General features: G+C 40.9%; 1 protein-coding gene across 1 annotated transcript in view; it reads left to right on the plus strand.

Annotated features, from left to right (window-relative positions):
• Positions 1-595: 595 nt before the first annotated feature.
• The window catches only part of LOC128355878 (chemokine-like protein TAFA-1), a 101,386-nt gene continuing 85,017 nt past the window's right edge, over positions 596-16,964 (plus strand). Inside the window, exon 1 of the mRNA XM_053316256.1 lies at positions 596-719. Within this exon, the coding sequence (XP_053172231.1) occupies positions 596-719 (124 nt within the window). The remainder of the gene's footprint in view (positions 720-16,964) is intronic.

Consider the following 16,964-nt stretch of genomic DNA (forward strand, 5'->3'; position numbering starts at 1 on the left):
TATGCTGCCCCTCACCAGATATTAGACAGTCGCTAAACAAATTAGTGAGATTGTGTTTAGGAATGCAATCTTTTGCACACTTTAGGACTGCTGTTTATAATTGAACTGTAATGGAACCCTTTGTTTGGCTATAAGAACTGTAATTGTGTATGGCCAAACGTAGGAGTCAGGTTATATTCCTGCTACCCCTTAACAGTGTATCGACTATGTTTGTGTGGTACTACAGTGGGTTTGGAGAAGACAGATATTGACTATCTCAACTTTATGTTTGATCAGTTCTTTTGGTATTTTGTGTTCAGGATTTAATACTGAAAGCCTCTCCTCTTACTCTCTTTACTCCTGGTGTTATGATAGGAAAATACCTATGTGCAAACCTCTAAATAAATCATTCTTAGTAGACATGTCCAAATATTTCTAACTGACAATATCATAAGACATGTCAGTATATGTGTTTCTTTTGTGTGGCTTAACTCAGTGTATGTGTGTGTGTGTGTGTGTTACAGATATGTGTCGAGACCTGCTGTAATATAACTCTTTTCATGTTTCCCTGTTATGTTTCTCCCACTGTGTGCAATACTGCAGACTCGGCCTTAACATGTCCTGGTTGTTGGCCATGTGGATTAGCCTCGGCTTCCTGCTGTTGTGCCAGGCCACCCTCTACCAGACCATCCAGCAGCACCATGTGGCCCGGCCCGGCCGCACCGACATTCTCACCCTAGGTACGTGTGCCCCTTTGTCAGATTTCGGCTTCCCAGCAAAGTGATACAATGTGAGACGTTGCCCCCTCGATGGGGCAGCAGTTGTTAGCTTTGTCTGTTTTAAAAGCAACAGCGAGAGACTACTGCAGTATGTCAGAATGATTTGCCACAGCGCTGTACTGTAACATGATGATTCACCATGCTTGCAGTCATACAGGATGAGCAAAAAGGAAGACAACTAATTGTGGCTCTAATTGCATGTTACATCCTTGGATTTAGTCAGACTCAGATCTATACATTTGTATACAGTTTGTACTATTTATGGAAGGAATGTGGTTGTTTCACTTTGAAGCTGAGCTGCACGCTTCTGTTTAAATCTGAACATGGAAGTCCAGCTAGACAAAGAGCATCTTACATTGTGAGTTAGCTGGTAGGAAGATGATTTTCTATGTAGGGTGAGAAATTCTTGACGACTGCACCCTGAATCTTGCTGGCAGACTCTTATGAGTAGGACAAGCTGTAGGCAAAAATCCCTATTACTGTGCCGGGTAGCCAAGGGAGCTTTGATCACTGTGGCTTAGATGGAAATGACAATTATGTTTCCCTCTTTTGCACTGGAAACGTTTGGCAATTAAGCCCGACGCCTTCTGCACCGTAGGGGCAAAAGGGGAGGGTAGACGCTGAAGCGGATTTAATTCTCTGATTATGAAAAAGCTTACCACCATTGCTTATGGTGTATGAGGAAGTGTTACAGGGAAGGCAAAGGTTTTTTTAGAGCAAAGCGAAGGCTTTCTTTAAGCTTCTAACAATGAGTGTGACTCCCATGCTGAACCCTCACACAGAGTGGGGCTCTCTCTCCGGAAGCCAAGCGGCTGTTAAACATTGATGCTATCTTCAGCATGGTTCCTTCTGTGTGTTGCATTGCCAAGCAAAAAGACAGTAATTGAGGCACAGCTAAAGAAAAAAAAATCCAGCATTGAATTCTCCATGCTTGTATTGAATACTGGTGATTTTAAGCAGCATGTCGGAGAAGTGGCTTACTTTACTGTGGAACAGCTGACACATGAAAATCCCAACTATGATAGATAGAAAGTTCTCAAAGTATCCCAGTGCCGTTAATTGGAACAAGAGGGTGAGGGATGAGCGACAGAGAGCTCTGAATGAATTTTTAAAGGCTGGCTTCCAGTTTTTGTGTTTTTCTTTCTTTTTTTTTTTTTTTTGACTGGTTGGCAAGTCGAGCTTGGTGCCAAAGATGTACAAGGAAGTGCAAGGCTCAGTAAGTGTCTTTTGAATAATGCAGTGGTCCCAAAGGGGGAGAAGGGAAGAAAATAAGATCCCCACCCCCCCCCCCCCTCTACCACCAGTTACTGTTGCTGATGGTGGTGGTGATGGTGAGGGGGGGGGGGTCTAGAAAAGTCGCCCAGGATGGATGATGATGGTTATGGCTGAGGGTTCTCTGGAAGGTTTCCTGTCAGACAGATCAACTCACACTCTAACTGCATACAAAACTAAAGAGGGTACGGGCATGTACATGCTCACACATTTACACACCGGTTTCTCACTGAGGCCATTATGGTTGTGGCATTTTCACGAGTCTTCTGGGGATACTGGAGCTGTGTTCACGACACATCAGGTCCGAGATGATGTAAGCTGCACAGACGCTCGACAACCACATAATCTGCTGATTGGATGTTTTTAAGTCTCATTTTTTCATTAACATTTTTAGATGGAGCCACTCAATGATGATAAATGTGACCAGGAAGTAATCAATATAAATGTTTTAAAGCGTCCCAGCATTCACACTGAGACTAGTCTGTTGCAGTGTTATTTCATTTATTTATTTATTATTACACAAGTACCCTCCAGAAAAAGTTTTTAAATCAACAAACTGTGATGGATGACAGCAATAATTGGTGCTGACAATCATAATCTCAGGATATGGTATGATATTTTACTATCCCAATCAGCCCAGCTTCCCAGGGATAATAGTCTATCACAACTGGGCACTCAGAGAGAAAACATTTCTGTCTCTTTTTTTTTCTTTTTTTTCTACTGCTGGGCAACTGTACAATTTACTGTATATCATGTTTTTTTAAGAGGATTAAGGCTGACATCAATCTTACTCAGCCGTGGAGTGGCGTTAACCGATCTAACCAGAACTGCTCTCTCAGAATTGAAATGCTATGATGAATATTTGAATTAGAATTGATTTTATAATTTAAGAAGCGCTCTGGTTACATTGAGGCCAGAACCCTCAGATATAAATAGATATGGCAATGTAGGAAGTGGCAAAAAAAAGCAATGTCTTGCCTTGAAAAATCCATTGACTTTTATGCTTTGCTGTTTTCCGTAATCGAATAATATTTATGTTTCAAAAGAGATGATGAGAGAATGTGTGATATACTGTTTGCCATACAGTAAATTAAGTTGTACATTTGTTTAAAGGAAGCTTTTAAAATACAGGATTCAACATTGTTTATGCTGATAACAGCTTAAAGTGTATTTTCATAGGATCACACATGCTGATATCATTGATTGATTACCCCTAAAAATAAGATATGTGGAGCATCTTTCCTATACCTTCTAATATGACATGTCTTGCTAGTATATTGTCTTTTTGGCAGCCTTAAGCTAAGTCTTGAAGTGAAATAGAGGGTTGGTATTTTGTAAGAAACACTGTCTTGAAATACATTTTTGTGGATCTTGGCGAGAAGCCTGGCCAACTGCCTGAGAGACTGAGTAGTACAAAAACTCACAAACCATCCCACATAAGACAAAGACACACAGACAAGGGGCTGTGTGGGTATCTGAGGACAGGAAGTGAAGGTCATGGTGAGCTAGGTACAGATGTAATCCTCCATTCTGTTGAAGCATCTAACAGTGTTTTGAGAAATCAGCTTATCTGCCTCCCGCAACGGTGAGCTGATACTGCATACTAAAAAAAAAAAAAAAAAAAACAGAAATAAAGAAAAACTGCATAGATCAAGTTTCAAGATAATATTTAGTTGTTTTGTTGGTTTTTTTTCTCCAAATGTTTCCATGACAAATCGGCATAGTCACCGCAGAGGTGGAGATTGAGTAACGAGTCGCCTGCTTCGTCACCTGCTCAGGAAGCGGTGCCGCTCTCCTTCCCATGAGCCTCCGCTTCACACCGCCTCCCCTGCGTCCTGCTCGTGCGGCTGAAGATTGATGGCGGCCTGATTCTGGGCAGCCAATTCTGGTCTCTCAAGAAATAATCCACTACATTGACAGATGAGCCGAATGTGACATGACACACACAAGCCTGGCTCTGCACTCTCTCCACCTGCCAACACAGCAAGCAGAAGTGTTCACTGCCAAGACTGCTGCTGCACAAACCAGGCCACTCTTGACAGCGTATAGTATTGGACTCCATCAAAAGACAGTAAAAGTGTAACCAATTTACAATATCCATACATTAGGGCCATGACTTACAGCACATTTGGTATTTTCTAATATTGAAATGAAAGCACTCCTTAATGTTTCATCTGCAGTTGTGTACTGTACAATAGTGCCAGTAGGTTACGCTTAGCAGGGACTGTAGTTATTTACTCTTGTTCAGCTAAAGAATGCATACAGCAGCCATGTTCATAATGTATCAATACCCAGAGGAGCAGTCGGAATATAACAACACTTTAGCTGGTGCTTTATTTTTTATGACTCTGACAGGGCAGTTTAAAAGAGTCTCAGATCTAATAGAGCAGCATGATTCCTGTTCCAGGTGCAGCTGTAAAACTAACTCTACTAGCCTCTTCCACTTTAATGGCGGTTTGTTGCTGACGTTTTGTTTTACCATTGTTTTTGTTAGCCATGATGACAAGGCAGTACATTGTATACCGTATGTGCACTATAGCAGAACTATACACATATTGTTAAACCTCGTAATATGTAAGTTACCTGCTGTTGGTTGTGACTGACTGCCACAGCATGCTGATTTGGCATGTATATGAAAACGGCACATGTGGGCTTATGTTATATGTTACACAGTAGTGCTGCTGTTATGTTTTTTTTATCCAGTGATTGGGAACGGCTGGTAAAGTCTCAGATGTTTTGAAGGCATTTTAATGAGCTCAATGTGCAATGTGCCGTAATGCTCCCTCGGTCTAGAGCATTATTTGAGGTGGGGAAAAAAAAACATTTAATTACTTTGATTAGCTAAGACGCATTATATGGTCAGACAAAAGCAACAGCCATTATAAGTGAGGGGGTGTTTAGTAAATTAAGGAATTCAACTTCCACTTTAAGAACAGAAGAACTGTCAAAATACTGTAGTGCTGGATTTAAGTTTTATGTATCTATTAAAGCTCCAGTTTTTATCTTTAGATCTAAGGTTTGGGTTTTTCTGGGAAGAGGAAAATCTGACAATATACAGAGTGCTAAAATAAACCTTGAACTTGATTTAGGATTGCTGTCTTTTGGCAAATGAGGATGGGATAGAAGTCTGGAAGCCATACATATACACAGCATGAATTGATTTTTTTTTTCTTCTTGCTTTCTTTCCATTGCTGAGCGGATGGCTGCTTCAGAAGATTGATGATTTTTCTGGCAGTGTTTGAGAATGTTAAGAAATTAGCTTCACGGGCTCCCAAACTGCATGCACACACCATTTTCAACTTGGAACTCATTTCCATAGTCCTCAGTCTCTTCATTACAATAGCAGCAGAAGTGAACATTCGCTTTTTTTCTCTTTTCTTTCTACATAGTCAACCTCAAATTAGTAATCATGATGCTTCACTTCTTCTGTGGAGATGTAGGAGCGACCATCCTAACCGCATCTTTCCATATAGGCTCTTTGTGCCTTTTGTCTTGCCTCTAAATCTGCTGTATTTACATCCCCCATTAAACTGAGGGGACTAATTAGTGTGAGAATTGATTGCAGAAACAAAATTCAATGACATTTGAGACACTTGAGTGGATGACGCCTTAATCATATTTTTGTGAAGTGGATCAAAAATAATTGTTTGATCCAGCTGTAGCTCAAACTGAAAAAATATTAACATGTAAGCCATAATTGCATGTACAAATAAACACATGTCCAAACCACTAGTGTCCAAGATATTGAAATAACCTCTGAGTTTGCAGTGGGCAGGTTTGTCTTTGTGTGTGTGTGTGTGTGTGTGTGTGTGTGTGTGTATGTGTGTGTGTCATGTCTTTTAAGAACTAAATTAAACTACACGATGATGAAAATCATACATTTTATATGACACAAATTTAATTAGAAACATTCATTTTCTGAATGTGGCATCTACAAATCCTGCCGTGTGCCAACCGAGAAACTCAAATCCGATAATCTACCTCCACATGGGATTATAATTGCTTTGAAAACTGTGGGCTTAGGTAGAGAGCTCATCAGCGCTGTGTGATCTCTCACTCTCCATCGCACAGCATGCCCTTCGAGGTAATGAAAGCAACCTCTCTAAAAACCGGGCAATAACTGCCTGATCATTCAGGTGCCGAGCAGCACTCTCTCAGCGGCTGGCCTCTTCCCCCAGCCCTCCATCGTCTTGTCCCCTACTCCCCCTCCTCTCTCCTCTTCCCTCCCTCCATCTCCTCGTCTCTATTGGCCCCTCAGACGATTTGTCATGGATCAGATGAGACAATTTGTCATGGATTAGTGCACTTAAATGTCTGTGTGATAGTGGAAGCAGTCACTGGAAAAGCTTAGGAATCCTATTACACTGCGTTTTATGGCCGACGAGAGGGGAGGGAGGAGTGGAGGTTGAATTGGCACTTTCTGTGGCCTGTGTACCATTTCTCTACTTTTCCCTCCACACATAATCAGATATTCACTTAGAGGTGAGCTCTGCTGATGTGTCTGAAGTGGGACTGAACGTTATATATTCTTTTAAAGATTCATCACTTCACGCTGCATAAGTTTAATTAGGGTGTTGTCTGCTTTCCTCCACTGTACCTACTCATTTTATCATCTCAGTGACACATTTGCAGTCAAATATGAACTGTCTGTATTTTGAGTGTCACTTGCATCAATAAGTGAATCAGACAGCGGGAAATTATCTACGTTCCCTTCACCGTCTCGGTTTTTTACTTTTTTTTTTGGGGGGAAAACAAATTCTGTTTCTCCTGTGGCGATGTTGCTGTGTCATTAGTACGTATTTACTCTGCAGTGTTTCTCATCACAAGCCTTTTTTGATGCATGTACTCTGGTGCTTTTTCTTCCTCCTTGAGTGAGATTAGATGGGAGCAGATTAGATACTTTCTCCTCTGATGTCAGATAATTGTGTCAGACAGTGTGCACAGGTGCTATTTAACACAGGTGGCTCATTCCCCCAAACAATTTCTCATAAATAGCACAAAGTATGAAAATACACACACATAGCAAAGTCTGTTCAAACAAACCAACAGTCAGGTGATACCATGAGATACACGCCTGTGTCACGGTTTTTCTTTTTTCAGCTGTCATTTAAATAATCCCTGTGTTATTTATTTTTCTGCCAGATTTGTATTTATTCCAGCCCCTTACAGCACATCCATTTTATTTATACTAAACAGAGTTGTGGAAAGTTACTGTGTCATAGATCATTGCCATCTTTATTCATACTATATCTCGTGCAGCTTCTCCGTCACCTCTAGGCCCCTCAAACCCTTTAGTATCATCTTGCTGAGGTAAAATAGCTTGCTTATGTTAATGGAGCAAAAAGACACTGGCAGGTAATTGTGATGCAGCAGAGCTACTTCATGGCATCATTTAAAACCACTGCAGGGGACAAATGTTGCTCATTGAGTGTTTTGTTTGCAGAGGACTCACTTTGCCCCAGCAACTCATTTACCCGGCAGCAGTCAAATTAGGTTTTCTTACTTCCATGTTACTAATTTACCTCTAAGTCTGTTCACTTTTTTGGCAATCACTTTTTTGTGGGCAAACGCTTCAGTGATTGATATGAAACCCTAAAAGAGACCTAAAATAGTTTTAGCATGTTCTGCAAATATGAACAACAGAATCAAAATAATGCTGACTTCCATAGCCTTTGCCATCTAGTTGGTTCTTTTGGAGTAAAAAGAGCAAGAGAATACTTGCCATATGTAGCCCTCTTCTCTGATTGGCATGTTGATATAGATGACAGATGTCACTGATTTTGAATTCCAGTTTGCCTCTGGTCTAAATTAATCACTTCTTTGTTCAATTTTAACCTCTGAAATATTTATAGTTAAAAATGTATGTTTCTACTTTAAAATTCAAGTCTTTGTATCATGTTACACTTCCAAATGTACACTTGCCTCACTTACACTCACAAAATGTGTGAAAACCACTTCATCTACACAGAGTCTGTGTCCCTGAATTGTTTTCGCACACCTAATAACATGAAATTTGAGATGCATGTATTCAATTTGTTGCCAAGGTGACTTCTCAGTTTGGCCCAGTGAATCATTCATTCAAACCCTGACAGGGGACAAAAGTGGATTATGGGGTTTGGAATTATGGAAACAGAAATCCTCTTGCTTGAATATGTCCCCACTTGTCAAAGGAATGATTGAAAGTCTGTCTAAATTTTCCACCCGGGGTGCTCTGTCAGCATTAGCTGAGGTCTATTTGTCTTGTCTGATGTGTCTGGATCAGTCTATGCGGCTGCTGCGCCGATGCAGCTACATATTGTCTTATCACAGCCTTATCTGACAGCAGATGCTCTAATAATGGAAGTTGGGTTGAGATGTCACAGTTAACTGTTCATCACGGCTGTAAAAATAAGCCACAAGAGATGGACACAGGCAAATACCTGAATAGATAGACAGGATATCTTATTTTAATCTTTTTCATACTATTGTGTGTCTTGTATTAAATATGCCCGTCACTTGTACTGTACACAGTGAGAATGGTGACAGACTGTTGAAAATGCAGGGGGACAATTAGTATCCGCTGGCCCTGCAATGTATCTTCATTTGCGACAGTATCTCCAGCACATGTCAGGTTCACTGAACATGGCTCAATGCCCTCATACCTTCCTGCTCTGTGCCTGTTGGCCAGGAGAGAGAGAAAATGAAGGATGGGGTGGCACCTGCATGTGTCTGTCTGTAGCATAATGACCCAGAGGAGCTTTCTCTCTCACACTGTCTCCCTATTCTCACTTTCATGCTCTTTGTCTTTGTCATTCTCCGGGCACCTCGTCTGCCTATTAGGTCTGGTCTGACCTCAATCCTGTACCTATAAACTTCTCTATATATCAGTTTCCTCTATGGCTCTCTCTCAAAAATAAAAAATAAAAAATAACATGTTTAACTTTAATTATCTTGGGAGCTGAGCAATGTTGGCAGTGTGTATTTGCAAAGAAATATTTAGGCAGCCAGGCAGGCTGTTTCTCTTCCTCATCTCACATCCCAGAGGTTTTAAGTGGTACGAGCTATCGAGCTTTTCCAACAAAAAGACCTTTTGACCTGCTTTCTGTAAGTTTTGAGTTGAGTTTAAACGAGGATTAATGCCTGCTCTAAAGAACTCGTTCAACCTTTTCCCCAAAGGCATCAACAAAAGTGTGAGGATGGCATACATGTGTATAAAATAAGAGTGTTATTGGAACTGAGCTGATAGAACTGAATACCTTTCCACATGCTGTCTTTGATCTTAATATCTTTCCCTGTCCTTGTGGATTCCCCCTCTCCAAGGCATAAACTGAAAGGCACACATGCATGCTAAATAAAGAGTACTGGAACTGTACTGACATACAACTGGATCACTCACTTCATCTCTTATCGTAATATTTTTTTTCTCGGTCCTTGTGGAATCCACATCAAGGCCTATGAAATTAAGCTCCTGTCTGAAAGACAAACACAAATGAGAAATATAAATACAACTATGGTTCTATGAATACTGGATGACCACCAGAAATGGTATGTAATACCTGGATATCACGTACATGCGTAGGAGGTCAAGACAAAATACCTGGGTAACGCAAGCAATCTGATAACGGTGCCTGGCAATCAGCAGTTGTCTCCTATGGAATTTTCTCGTCAAGACTCCAAGTGACTATGAATTCTGGCAGTCATTATGATTTCATAGAACCTTTCATTATTGTTCCTGACCACCAGAGACAGTATGTAATACCTGGACAACCTATACCAGCAATCTGGCCATGGTACAGGAAGAAGACCAAGTAGCTGTGGAAGACCCTTTAAGGCAGCCCCAGACCTGAACACACTCCTGGTTGCATTACATTTCACATGGGGCCTCTGAACCTGTATGTTTGCAATATGGTATCGACAACCCAGTTTGAGCATCCTTGTTTAGACTAGGCACAAACAGCACCTCAGACTTACATAACAAAGCTGACACATGTATTTACTCTTTAAGAACCTGAATAGGACAAAATAGGCTGACATTAGAATGCAGTTTGTCCTCCCCTGGCTGTGGGGCAAAAACTACAAAATTGATAGGCTGCTGGATGTGAAAAGCTGAAAGCCTCTTCTGAAAAAAAGAGGGGTTGGGCCACATGGTGTCCCCAGATCCATTAGAATTCCAACACAAACAGTCCCCGGCAATAGACAGGGCATGGAGTTCACCAACTAGCTTAGCAGATGCAACAGTGAGCAAAAAGGCCATCTTACCGGACAATCATCTGTGGTTATCATGTTCCAGGGGCTCAGACGGTGGAGAACATAAAGATTCTAGGAAATCCCATGATGGCACCCGTACAACATGAAGGGGCCGCAACTGGAGAGCACCTTTCAGAAAACAGCTTATCATAGGATGTGACCAAACAGTTTGAAAAGAGGAGCATCTGGCTCTTAAGGGACTCTGATTGTCTGCAGTGCAAAGAGTACCGGTGTGTCTTGGTGTTGGTAAATGTGCCCCGCCTAAGTCAGCAAACTATTGCCTGGCTTTGTTCATTAGCGCACTATACTCCAAGGCCTGTTGGGCTGCAGACCCAAACATCTGGCCTGGAATGACAGGTAGCATACAAAGTTTCTTCCTGCACCCTTCTGGCAATGGGGACCGGGGCCAAGGTCAAAGTGATCATCAGTCTGCCAAGCTCTCTGGTCATGAAGGCAAATGCCTGGAGTGAAACATCACTCTGGTTCGCATTCAAGGAATCAACTCCAGCAGTCAGGACACTCTGCAATAGAGAGCTTAAACAAGGTGGGGAAGAGAGTTTCCAATATGCCCCATCCAAGGTGCTATATCATAGCTCCTGGTGAGAAAGCCATCAGTGGTTTTACTCTAAAGGCCTTGGCGGTGTTCTGGAGATACTATCTAGACCAAATGCTTGCCATTGATAATGTTGTCTTTCATAGCAACCAAGGCAGTCACTCATTAGGCAGAGGAGCACCTTGGAGTCTAGCTAGCAAATCTGAAGTTTGTGATTGTGTGACACAGAGGGTGTAACTCTGAAAGCAGATGGTGTGGAATGCACTTGAAAAGGCACTAGAGGGAACAGCCTGTACATGAGCAGAATTTAGACCAAGCCATGAGATGGCCAATTGGATGGCTTGTCTATCTCTGGAATGACCAGCCTTCGTTCAAGGAATCTGCTCCTGACCTGTAACAACCTGTCACTGATGGCAGGGGGTACTCCCTCTCCAGTTCCTCCTGTTCTACTTCTTCCTTCTCAGTAAAAAAGAATGCCTGAGGTTGCAACAGATGCATCATCATTATGCCATTATGTTGGCTATCAACAGAGGGTAAAGTAGCTAGGCCATCACTGACATCATAGGCCTGGAGTGGCAGCTCTGACACAGCAGAGACAGCAGTAGCAGAGGGGCCACCAGGCTGTAAGTTAAGAAGAAGGGTCTTAATCTAGGGCAAACTTTGAGGCCAATGTGTCCACTTTAAGAGCCAATGGTTCATCACACTTCCATTTCTTCTTAGTGTTGGAGGCTTGACCCTGTGTGTGCCTGCAGTACATATAACCTGAAGGAGGGTTAAATGCAGGTATTCCTGAAGGAAGTAAACCAGCTTCAGCAATGCTACTGTCAGACCTTGCCAACCTTGAATTCCTCTCTGCTAACAGCATGCAGCTGCAATTAATGCAAGCGTTATCTATCAGTGCCTGGCTTAGGTGTTGGATGCTATGATGGACATCTGTCATTGCCATCCCCTGGACAGAGAAGGACCAAGCAAACGGAGAGCATAATCAACTTTAGTACAGTCTCTCATAAACTAGAAGAGGGCATAGTCTGAGGGATAAGATAGTGTAACAGTTGTTGGGGGAAAAAGTCCATTCCTACCCCGCACAGACACTGCTAAGGTGAGTGAATCTCAACACGTGTAGTGCCCTATAGTTTTGTAATAGTGGCAGAGCAAGACACTTAGCACTTATAATGCCATAAAGCTAGCGATATAGCAGTAGAGCGAGAAAAACTCACCTACAATTCCCATTAAACCAGCACCTATACACCGAAAGGCTAGCGATGTAGCAGTATAGCGAGAAACACTCGGCTACAAATCCAATTTCCACTAATGTCGCAGGCAATCCTATTGTATGTGTGTGACTTGTAAGTGTGTAATAAAAAGTCTACTCAGAGCTGAGCCAATGTTCTCTGCTATCGTCAGGATCAAGGGCTTTAGTTTCACTCTCAACAGATGCAAAGAAGCACAGTAACAGTGTGATGTTTCGCTGAAGAGAGACCTCTGGCTCACTGACTGTATATTGGCTTTTAGTATTACATTCCACCTCTTCCGCTGTTTTGCTGAGTGCAAGCCTTGCATATAGCTTCGCTCACATCTTAACACGACTTCCCCTCTCTCTTTGGTGCAATAAAGTGCAAGTCTTTGATTTAACCATGACTAAAATGGAGAAATATTTTGTGATACATTCAGTGGAGTGAGCTGTACTTCTGTCTAGCTTGGGTGCTACATTTTCTCTTTTTCTTTCTTTTTTTTTGTTTTTACAGAATGTGTGTCAGGCAGAGCTGTTAGAAAGAGATTAAGCAGGCTCTGTCTCAGCATTCATATTAGTCATAGTCACCAGTATTACTCATTCAAAATATTGGTCACTTATGTCACACTTCCACACCTTCTGCTGTCTCATTGGAGACTAGATATGGTCACATTGTGTAAGCACGATAATGACATAGCATCACCTTAGCATGAAACATAGCTTTAGCAGGAGGTGCTGCTTCTCAGAGTTTGTTGGGATGTAGAGGGGCTGTGTGCATCCTGTCAGTGTAGTCTCACCAGGGTGGGCCTGAGAAAAGCAGCATGTTGCCTTAGTGATGTTATTACAATTTTGGATGATTCACATGAGAGGGCAGGCAGGCAGATAGCATTGCATTTTTTTGCTCAGCTCCTTTGCAAATGAGAAATGTCACCCACAGCTGCAGCTGGGGCAGGCTTGAGGGGGTACATATTCAAAGAGCTATAACTATTTGTTCCACTGTTGTAATGTAGTTGGCGTTACACACCGGAGGGAAGAGGAATAAAGGATATGAAGAGTTGTAGAGTAATACTTAGCAAGTGAAGAAGAAGAAGAAGAAGAGGATGGAGGGCAGAGCAGTGAGGAAGATGGAAACCTTCGAGCAAGGCTCATTAGGGGCTGGAAGTATAAGTTTGACTTGGAGAATATGTATTTCTGACAGGCTGCTCTCTGCCCTGACACTATGACATCCACACTGCCAAAAAATTATAGAAATGCATGTGTGTGTGACTGTGTGTAACTGTGTAAAACAGCATTGTGTCTTGGGTTGAGATGTGCAAATAGGAAAGGGATCATTTCCAGTCAAGTGCCCACTGATATGGTATAGTGTTGTTATCACATTTTCAACCTTGGCCTTCCTGTTATATTGTGCCTTAGCCATTTGATAACCTGGTGTAGATACGTGTCATACAACTTCAAGCTCTACAAAATACTGTCAAACATCCTTATTTTTCTTATAGGAGAATATTAGTATGAAATACAGTAAAACCTCATTGAAACAATTTTGAGCTAAACTGAACTTTTTTTGTCCAGTTTACATGACACAAGGTAATTTTATAGTGAATGCCATGTCATTATTTTTATTTACTTATCTTAAGTTGCTTTAACAGGACAAATCAATCTTGAAATTAAAGGGGACCTATTATGCTTTCCCTTATTTTCAGTCTTACATATAATCTTACAATGTCAGATGTTCCTGTTAAAAGTGGCCAAAGTGTCAAATAATGTGGTAAACGTTGGTAGAACTAATCCCTGTGAGTGAAAGGCACTGGCTTCACACTGCTCTAAACACCCAGTTCCAATGTTTTTTTCTTCTTTTAGCCTGAAACAACATCAGCTTGTGACAGATTTCTTTTTATGGTCATCTGCTCCATGCACTGCTCCATGCACTGCTCCACTCCACTAACATTATAACATTTTTCAATTGTTTTGGGGGTAGTCACTCTGAGCAATGACACAAGTCAAACTGGCACAGTGTGAGTGTTTTTCCATTACACAGCAGGGCAAAATAATATAAGTAGTTTACTTGTTGGAGGCGTATTGGTCGTCTGCAGCTCCTCATCAAACATCATCATCACTGTGGTTGTTTCTTTACTATTAGTCCCTGCATCATTTCTAACAGATCTGCTGAACAAAGTGCTCCAAATATCTTATCTTGTTGTTTCAACCAGTTTTTTGGTTGGCTCTCAAACGAAGCTCTGCTAATCCGGTGAGGAACATGTTCTATTTCCTGTTAATTCTTCACAGTAAAAGTCTCCACTTACTAAGTTGTTTAAAAGCTTTTAATATGAAGTAGCAAAAATAGGAAATGTTGGGTTTACATCAGCAGTAACTTAACACAACTATGATTTGGCTGCCCTTTGACAGGCTTCCTGAAAGCAGGCCAATCAGAATGAATCATGCAAAGTCCTAGAATAAAGAGATGAAATTGAGCATAATCGTTCTGAGACGTTACAAATAAAATTAGGTGATGTTAGGGCTGGGCGATATATCGAGTATACTCGATGTATCGCGGCTTGTTCTCTGTGGGATGTAGAAAATGACTATATCGTGAATATTCGAGTATACATTCAATTTACACGCAGTTTGTTTTTAGTCGCGGCCCGTTGAACTACAGGTTTCTCTCACTCTCTCATCTCTCCGCACAGAGAGATAAAACAAGCGCACCTAGGTACGTACATCACGTTCAGTTGTGCGTGCAACGTCATATGCCCGGCAGCATGTAGCAGCAGTAGCAGCGATCTCAGGTCGCGGGAGCAGCAGGTGATATGGACAAGTGGAGGAGGGAGATTTAATTCCCAAAAAAACAATTCAGGATCCATCATCTGGCGGTGGTTTGGGTACAAGAGGGAGGACGTTGAACAACAAACCGTAATATGTAAAATATGCCATAAAAGCGTCACCACAAAAGCTGGTAGTACAACAAAGTTATATCACCATGTGTGCTTGAAACTCTGCAAGAGCACATCTCCGGCCAGTGACATATTGAAGAAAGTGCCGAAGCAACCAGCACTGACGCAACTGAGTCTGGCGTCTTCTTTTTCCAGAACAGCAATACGACTAAAACAGTCAAAAACAGAAGGAGATAACGTCCGCAGTAACACACCACACAGAGAAAGACATGGCCCCAGTGAGTGTGGTTAAAAGCCCGGTTTCAGAAAGATCATCGACACACTTGATATAATCTACCTAGCAGAGACAGCTCTACCTTTATATCCTAGTGGCATTATGCACAAAATGTGCACTTTTATTTAGTGTTGTTTGAAATGTTTAATAGTGACATGATGCAGAAAAAGGCACTTTATTGTATTCATTTGTTTAAATATTGTACTGGCATTATATAAAAAAAGTGCACTTTAATTTAGTGTTGTTTTGGAATGTCATCTCAGTGACACCCTGCACAAAAGTGCATATTTTTCTTTTAAAATATCTTTGTGGCATTATGCACAAAATGTGCACTTTAATTTAGTGTTATTTTGATATGTCATATTAGTTACATCATGCATAAAAGACACTTTATTTGTTTTGAAATGACATGTTTGTGCCACTGCTTAATAACTCTTTAATAAATACAGTTTTGATGAATTTGTTTAGTTTTGATTTACACTTTTGGCATGAATGTTTAAAATCGGCATATATTAATGCAGTATGAACAATGTTTGAACGTAGAAACGTAGAATCATCATACTGGCATGATTGTATGCATCAAAGTGTTAATTCAAGGCTAAGGCAAAATATCGAGATATATATCGTGTATCGTGAAACGGCTTAAATATATCGGGATATTAGTAAAAGGCCATATCGCCCAGCCCTAGGTGATGTGTGAGTCAAGTTTACAGCAACATGTTTGTGAAGGATTATTGCTCGTGGAGATTGTGTCTGTAAGCACAGTGTAATACAATCATAAAAGATGTCAGCAGTCAGTGAAAAGTTTTGACCTGGTCTGAACCCTATCACTGGTGACTGAATGAGTTCCCATTTCTATGATTCTTTTCCTGTTTCATCTGGCTGGAGTTTCTTATTACTTATTTTTCTTTATTAGTCGGAGCAACTGAGTTACACCTTTTTAAAATGATAAATTCATTCATTCATTCAATTCAATGTCATAAAAGTGTATCTTTTTAATCATGTTTGGGGTTGTTAAGTGGTTTGGCCTTACATTTTTTCAATCATTATTGGTTTTTAGACTTTTGGGCTCTGATCAAAACCTGAAATATTGTGTGGTTCAGATATTGCCTGCATATAAATAAACTGATTTTAAAACACATCAACAGTAAAATCACACACTAATAGTAATACTAATAGAAAATAAGGGTTTATATTCAATTTCAATTATTTACATGATTCTAACAAAACACTCACAATAATACTGTACCTGGTGGAGGTGAGGGACAAACTAAACTCAACATAAAATGCAATATGCCTTAGAGCTGAATCAGTAATCACTTAAAATAAACTAAAAGTAACTGCATGTTGTACACAATTTGTACCACTGCTTGAATTAGTCTAAGTAGCTTAAATGAAAGACACAATTCAAGAATTTGACACACTAACACAAACTAACCTTTTGAGTTAGAAATGTATTAGTGCCTCTCATTATTGAATAGTCAACAGTTTCTGTAATAAATCTTTAAACTCCTGCATGGACAGAATAGGAAAAAGATACTTGGAATTAACCTGAGTGTCTCTTCATCACTGAATCGATGAGAGGAGATTTTCTGAAGCCCAAGGAGACAAAAGTCCTACAGTTGTGCCTAACAGATGTTATCCAACACCAGCGCTGGATAGGAGGGGACCTAGCCAGGTGTGTGTTGTGCTAATGTTAGTATTGGTGATATTGGAAGGCGAAAATGAGCACTGCGTAAGGTCTTACAGGCTCTTGTGAACA

This window comes from Scomber japonicus, chromosome 3, assembly GCF_027409825.1.
Source record: "Scomber japonicus isolate fScoJap1 chromosome 3, fScoJap1.pri, whole genome shotgun sequence".
Classification (NCBI taxonomy): domain Eukaryota; kingdom Metazoa; phylum Chordata; class Actinopteri; order Scombriformes; family Scombridae; genus Scomber; species Scomber japonicus.